Source organism: Astatotilapia calliptera, chromosome 6, assembly GCF_900246225.1.
Source record: "Astatotilapia calliptera chromosome 6, fAstCal1.2, whole genome shotgun sequence".
Classification (NCBI taxonomy): Eukaryota; Metazoa; Chordata; class Actinopteri; order Cichliformes; family Cichlidae; genus Astatotilapia; species Astatotilapia calliptera.
In genome coordinates, this window is record NC_039307.1 from 7,621,836 (window position 1) to 7,629,464 (window position 7,629).

Sequence of the window (7,629 nt, forward strand, 5' to 3'; positions counted from 1 at the left end):
GATCTTAAATGATCTGTTCAATCCTGTGTGTCTCTTGTTCAGGTGTCTTATGCTGTCATCCTTTCCATCAGTCACTCTGACCCTTCTCCTGTAGTCTGGCCCTACTGAATAGTTGAAAAATACAAGATATTTCCACATTTCATTTCTGAGATTCAGTGTAGTTTTTTATTTTTTTTAATCAGTGCATTTATCCACATACTGTGTCAGATCTTTAGCCTGGCTGATACTGATTTTTTGGGGCCATTAACAAAAACAGGGAGACATGGCAATAACATAATGTCCAAGATTATTTATTGATACATATTCATAAATAAGTTTTAAGATGCAACATGTTCGACTCAAAAGGTAAAACAATGAGATCATTTTTTATGAACTTACCAGCAGTGCACTCCACTATGTCGCGTACCATGAAGACACTGCTTGACTGCACCACAATCTGCTTGGCCTTGACACGTACTCTGTTACATGTGTTGACAGTATTGTAAATAATGGAGTCAGAGCTGCTGCACTGGACAAATTATGTGATAACATCAGTTCTAAATTACACTGGCCCTTATTTTCTGCACAAATTTGTTAAAAAGAAAAAAAGAAAAAAAAGCAATTCGTTTCCTATTGGGTAACACATATATTGGATATATATCTGTCATATCTGCCAATATTGACTAAATTATATATCGGTTAAAATCGAGTGAAATCAGAATCAAGTATTTAAGCATGTAGCATGACATTACCAGTATCCCGGGGATTTGCTAGATAGCTGCCTGCTGGTTTTGACCTATTCACCATTTCACTTAGTCAGCCTGGCTGTTAGTGAAGGAGGGGAGTGTATGTGATGGCAAGTCTTCCCTCTTTGTACAAAGCAAAATCAAGACTGGTAACAAACTGGATTAGCATGTAGCTGCAGTGAGAAGTCAAGGTGCAATCAGAAATTTGAGGAAGTAAATCAATGGATCACTCAGATGGTGTGCATTTTATACCAACAGTGGCAGAGCGGCAAAAAATCCCATACAGTAACAACAAATGCACTAATGCACTCTTGTAGTCTTCAGAAGATAGCTTAAGAGATTTCTTTATTTGATCTTTTCAGATGTGTTCAAAGCAGAGAAGTGAACACTTGTTCTTTTAGAAAAGGACAGAGGTTGGTGTAACATAGAAATCTCGCAGAGTGTTGTTCATTTTACAAACAAAATATTGTTATCCTTTACACGTGTGATTATGAGGCACCACACAATAATACTGTATCATCTTAATTATTTACACTTGAACAAAGCATCTGCCCTTCTGGCTACAAATGCTTGAGTGTTCTTACTAAATACGGGTGTGAGCAGCATACACTGAAACAGCAATAAGGTGTTTGGTTTTAACTGTGGCTATAAGGGAGAGAAGTTGAATGACAAAAATAAGAAGCAGAAGAATAGATACACATTTGACCAGAAAGAATCAGGCCATTTGGAAAAGTAGGCTTACACGCAAACATTCAGACATGCACACACATTCACTAACAGGCAGGTGGGATAAGATGCGGTAAACCCCCCAGACTGCACACACAGACACACACACGCACACACACATACACACACACAAATATGCACAAACAGTGAATGCCTCAGTAGATGCCCATCTGCTTCAGTACTACCTCAGTATTCCATCAGCTTTCCTCGGCAGTGTGAGGAAGGTGAACATGCCTGTCTGTGATACCACTGTACTGCACGTGTCGTCCAATCAAAGTCCACCATAACATGACAAAAGTTTCCACTGCAGCACACAGTTTAGGCATTTTTAAGTTCACACAAAACACTGAGGCAGAAATATGAATTTGTTGTTTTTCAAGATGTCTTTTTTTTTTTGTTTGTTTTCTTTTGTTAGTTTTTTGTGTGAAACACTTTTGCTACTTTAACAGTAAGCAAAGAGCCCCTTCGTCCCATTGGTCCTCCTGTCGAGAGTGTGACATAGGAAGTTAAAGAAAAACAGATTTATAGATAGAGAGAAAAGATACATACTATTATCTAAAGTCACAAACAACAGTTGTGAAGAGATTGTCATGGCTTTCGCATTATATTCAGTGAATGAGGTCACATTGTAAATTGGCTCTGTCTCTGTAAACCCTTTGCCTCCTGGGAAGTTCATGAAGTGCAGCCACTGTGGCAGGCATGCATCAGTACCTGTTAGGAAACCATTTATGTTATTTAGGTGAAGAGAAAAGCAGTATAGGGTGAACCAAAGCCCACATCAGGGAAAAACCGCCTAAAAGTCATCAAATAAGCCTCCTATGTGAATATTATCAGAGAACCTGTAGTTTAAGCCCCTTCTTTGTGCATTTTGTTAGGTCTTTTAATCACGCCTTCATTTCTAATGCAGTCCCTGAAAGTACAGATGTGAAAACACCCGAGGCCAGCACATTATCAAACGGTTCAGAACAGCATAGCTTATTGTCTGCAAAGTAAAAGGTCTTACACACCCAGCCGTGCTGTATCCTTCAAAAAGAGCGTTTCCATGACTTACAAAGGATTTTCTGGAAGGCTCTGCGGAAGTCCTGGTTGAAGATAGTGTAGATTACTGGGTTTAGTGAGCTGTTGCAGTAGCCGATCCAAAAAAAGAACTTGAAAAGTGTTAGAGGGATCTGGCATGGTTCACGGCAGATTCCATACAGACTGTAGGAGAAGAAGAATGGGAACCAGCAGACAACAAATACGCCCATGACCACAGCAAGGACGAAGGTGAAGCGTTTCTCCCGAGCAGCTGAGACTTTCTTCCGATTGACAGTGCTCCGACGTTTGCGACGAGATGAAAATAAGTCTATGGATTTGGAACTGGCACGCGACTTCCTGCTGGAGTATTTAGAGGCGGAGCTGCTCTTTCGGCTAGCCTTCCTGTCTTTTCTGTCTTCATGATGATGTTTTGAGGAGCAAGAACTTTTTTTAAGTTTCTCGTCTGACGAGCTACTATCTTCAAAGTCGTCATCGTTGTCTGTTGGATGTTTTGGCTCGTTTGGTAGGGGTGTTCGAACCGCTTGCTCATGGCAATGCCCATTCTGGCGTTCCTGATTTTTCATGCTCCCGCCCCTGTTGGACTTTAAAGACCCACCTATGCCCGGTTCAGCTTGGTCCATCCCATTCTCCAGCGGTGAATCCACATCCCTTTTCTTCTCTGACAATGTTCTGGTCCTGGTTTTTGCCACTTGGTAGATCCGAATATAGACCAGGATCATAATAACACAGGGAGCAAAGAATGATCCTATGCTGGAGTAGAGGATGTACCAGGTCTCATCATTCAGCATACACTGGGGACTGGCCTCGCTGCTGCTTCTGTCCATTGATATCAGTGGAGGGAAGGATATTATGGCTGAGATCAACCAGACCACAACAATCATGCCTTTAACTCGTTTAGGTGTTCTCTTTAAGTTGTACTCTACAGCCTGTGTCACAGACCAGTACCTGTCCAAACTAATAGCGCACAGGTGAACAATAGAAGAGGTGCAGAACAAAACATCCAGAGCTAGATAGATGTCACACCAAATTTTGCCAAAAAACCAGAAACCCATAAGTTCATTTGCCAGTGAAAAGGGCATGACCAGAGTGGCTACCAGTATGTCCGCACTGGCCAAGGAGACGAGAAAGAGGTTCTGGGGTGGTTTTAGAGCTCTGCTCGTTAAAACGGCGATAACAACCAAAACGTTCCCGACTATTGTAAACAAAATCAGGAAGCTGACAAGTCCAGCAAGACACCAGATAGCGAGCAGGGTATACTGGCTCTCAGAGGTTGAATTAGAGGAGATATTTTCTGCCTCTACCCTGTCGTCCAGGCTGGAGATATTAAAGAAATCCATTTTTAAGTCCAGTTTTGATTTTTACAAAAAAATTAATGTGCGGAAATAATCCGAAAAAAGAAATATCCAATTAAGACTTGAGCGCACTTTTCACAATAAAAAATATACATGAAATTGCATTTTTCTTCTCTCCGCAATGTTCCACATCCTCCATATAAGTCTCTCTTATGCATATGAAAACAGAGAGAAAAGGGGAGGAGGAGAAAGAGCATGAGATATACAAGTCTTTTAAGTCCTTATTCCAAGAGCGCACGCTGCTCAGCAGCAAAATTTCCATGGTTAGAAAGCGGACTCCTTCCTCACCGTGTCCTCTCCCACCCCGACTGCGCCCGCATCTCTCCACCTCCGCCTCCCCGCTGTGTCCTGAGAGAGGTTTGTAAGAACCACGTGTCTTTTTTTTTCTTTTTTTCAGAAAGAACTAGCAGGGACGTGCTCCGCCCCGGAGAAGAGATGGGAGCGATTATTGGAGGAGAGGAAGCAAATAAGCAAGCAAACATTTTTTTAATTTTTTTTTTTTACAAGTTATACGGGAATAGTCGGTAAGATCAGTGTTGGCTACTGCTGGGGGAGCTCTTGCTTAATGTGAGTCCAGTTTCGCTGCATTGTCGGTGTAAAGTGGCTGACAGTAACAAATTGGACAGTCGATCAGACAATCTCTTTTCTTATTTGACTCTTGAAGATCTATTTTAGAGTGCGCTCACGCCGAGCGCCTGTGTGCAGGAGCTGCTCGTTGGAGGTCACATTGCTGTCAAACTGACAGCGGCGAAGTCCCGCACCAAGCAAGGCACGCTCTGCTTTGTCCTTCTGTGCACACACTGGAGGTCAGTATTGTAACAGTCAGCTCCGGAGGGACAAATTGGCCAACACATACGATTCATACAAACATTAGCGATAGTTTTCTTAAACAAACTGAATATAAATGTTGTTATTATTATTATTATTATTATTATTATTATTATTATTATTATTATTATTATTATTATTATTATTAAGCTATGTGGCCCATCATTTAACTTTCGCCCTGGTTTATGAATATAAGAAGAACACGTGTAAACACATAATGGAAATAATGTCCCCTCTTTTTTGCACTCTACTGCCGTTATATTTCATGTGTTTGCATGGTGGTAATCAAAAGGATTACAGGATTACATGACGCAGTTGTGTGTTCTGATGGAAAGTGAGACGCACGCGCCTTTAGGGGATTCCAAAGGCGCAAAATCTTCGGCGTAGAAAGCCCTGTAAATACATAAGCTAGAGAACAAAATAGGGCGTGCATGAAATATGATTAATGAGGAGACATCTTAAAGTCACGAGTTCATCCCCTTACCTTGGATGCATTAGCCTAATGGGCGGAATATGTCTCTAGCATGACATCCAGGTTATCCTGGCTTTATGTTTTTTTATCCATTCTCTCCTTGGGACAGTGCATGCAAACTTTAGCCACAAGGGACACTTACTTCTATTTCTTTTTCTCTCCTTATCTCTGTATCCTTTTCTCTTGCACACATGGTGCAGCAGCACAGTCCAGGTTCTTTAAATTAAATCCAAGTTCACTTTGGTAGGTCAATCCCCAAAAAAGCCTGTGATAAGTTTTTGGACTTCCTTTGTGGACTTCCTCTGCTCCTGTTATCCCTATCCACTCTGGGTGGCTTTGCCTCCTGGAGAAACCCTTTCTTGCCTTTGGCATATAGCTGGGTATTAAGTTCCTTGGCCAGTGCGTTTATTGACCGTGTCTACCGGCTAAGTACCTGCCATTAATCAGTAGAGCACGCAGCCATGCTGAATTAAAGAGCAGCCACAGCCGCAAGAAATGCTTAAGTCCAAATTGATCTGCATCAAGACTATGAGGTGGAATGAGGAGGGCTCAGGAGCTCATGGTCCATCTGCCTGTGTGGAATCACAGTCACTAACCTTCCCCCTGCACCCATCCAAAAAACAGAGTGTTCCTTCTCATGCTGCCTTTTTAAATTCAACCTAGGCTAGAGTGATGCTGTAGGTCAGTGTAGATGCACTCTAAGCTGATTTTGAACAAACAGTCAAGTCTTATTATGGTCATTAAGTTGTGTCCTGGGGCCACAGCTCATCTATATATAACTGGGGCATCGGTGAGGGATCTCAGCTATTACCAAGCCTTTTCTTGTTTTCAATGTTGAGTCTTCCTCAGAGGGAATAAGTTGGCACTTTCTGCAACTAGCCAGGAGACAGCTTTGAGCTGTCAAAGAAACTTAGCTGATTATTTTTATCTCTTTAAACCAAGGATACGTACTTGTGTGCTTCGAATTACTGTGCTTTTTGTTCTGTTTCATTCTTTTTTATTCCAGTATAATCATAAACTACAGCTCTGTTCTTTTTTTTTTTTTTTTGTGATACAGAGTCGCTCCTGAACGAGAAATCCGCATTTTTATTTAAATGCTACAAGGCAGCATTTGTGGAACTGAAAGCAGAGACAGTACCCAGAGCTTTACAGCAGAGAAAAGTATAATGAGCCTCTCAGACTTTCAAAAATATAATAACACCTGATATGCTCTCACAAGGTTACATGACAAGCCCTTTGTGACCCATTAAAGTGACTGCTCGAGTCACTGGCCTTTATCACACAATCAGAGCCTCATTATAGCCAGAAGACATTATTCCAAAGATGGCCACGTCCTGCTTATGATCTCTGATCATCTCCCTGCAAGTATAAATGTTCAGCAAGCACATCAGTGTTTAAACCAAATATCCAAATACTAAATACTCTAGTAAGGCACGTGTTTGCAAATCGTAATTCCCCAAAGAAATCAAAGCTGTTACCAGTAACCTCTAATTTCCACCCTCTCTAATGTGAGGTGGTTTCCATATTGGCTCCTCTGTAAACTGAGGTACCAGCTGATGACAGTGACAAATGGCAGTGTAACTCGGGCAGATGACTATAGAGCCTAGAACAAATAGTTCAACAGAGAAACATTCAGCCTAGGGGAGTTTCTCTTCTGCTAGCATCACCGCACAAAGCAGGGTCTGCTTCTTATCTACCACCTTGCCTTTGACAAATTACCCATTAGGAATTTAGATTGATCTGAAATTGATTTTTTTTTTCACATGGAAGGAGTTTTTTTTGGGTAGACCTGCATAATAAAAAAAGTAAAGTTGTCAGTGTTTCTAAGCTCACATATCTCCTTCGGAAAAATTGCATATGTGGCCAAATGATCCCAACCGCTCAGTTACTCTCTTCATCATTTGTGGCAGTTTCTGTGGGATTGTCAGAGCTACTGGAGCTCACAGAGATTTTTAGAAAAACACATTTTCATTGTATGAACCATATCTTAAACTGGTGTCTTTTTCAAATTTTGCTTCCCCTAAAGATTGTCAGCAAATCCAAGATGAAGTAGTTGTCACTGTGAAGCCTGTGGCTGGATGTCAAGCAGGATGCATTTTAAAAAGAGCAGGTAAGAGATTTGTTAGCTTCTCTCTTGTAACTCTGGGGAATTAAGAAAAAAGAAAGAAATTCAGGGATGCGTTTTGACTCTGTGCAAACTGCCCTCTGTGTGAGCTGTCAAATCAGTAGATTTGCACAATAATATGCACAGTCTAGTTAACAGCTAAGTCTTTTGATTATGAAATTTAAAATCTCTGAATGCTTTATTATTCCCCAGTTTCAGAAAAATCTTATTATATTTCCATCTCTGAAACAAATATTTCTCTTTTCATTCACATTTTTGTGCTTAATCAGTTGTTGTCCATATAGAACTCCTCTGTTACAGCTTGAATGAAGCAGCATAAGGAGTATTGGGTGTGAAGAGACATTGTGCAAAGAACTTAATGAA

The 7,629-nt window shown here is 41.0% G+C and overlaps 1 protein-coding gene and 1 long non-coding RNA gene across 2 annotated transcripts; one reads left to right on the plus strand and one right to left on the minus strand.

Annotated features, from left to right (window-relative positions):
• Positions 1–274: 274 nt before the first annotated feature.
• Positions 275–4,170, minus strand: adra2c (adrenoceptor alpha 2C). The gene has a single exon (XM_026169940.1). The coding sequence runs from the start codon at positions 3,824–3,826 to the stop codon at positions 2,477–2,479; it is 1,350 nt and encodes a 449-aa protein (XP_026025725.1). The 5' UTR covers positions 3,827–4,170; the 3' UTR covers positions 275–2,476.
• Positions 4,171–4,247: 77 nt separating this feature from the next.
• Positions 4,248–7,311, plus strand: LOC113023683 (uncharacterized). Its single transcript, XR_003272604.1, has 3 exons — positions 4,248–4,408; positions 4,506–4,647; positions 7,168–7,311. It is a non-coding gene; the product is annotated as an uncharacterized LOC113023683 (long non-coding RNA).
• The last annotated feature ends 318 nt before the right edge of the window (positions 7,312–7,629 follow it).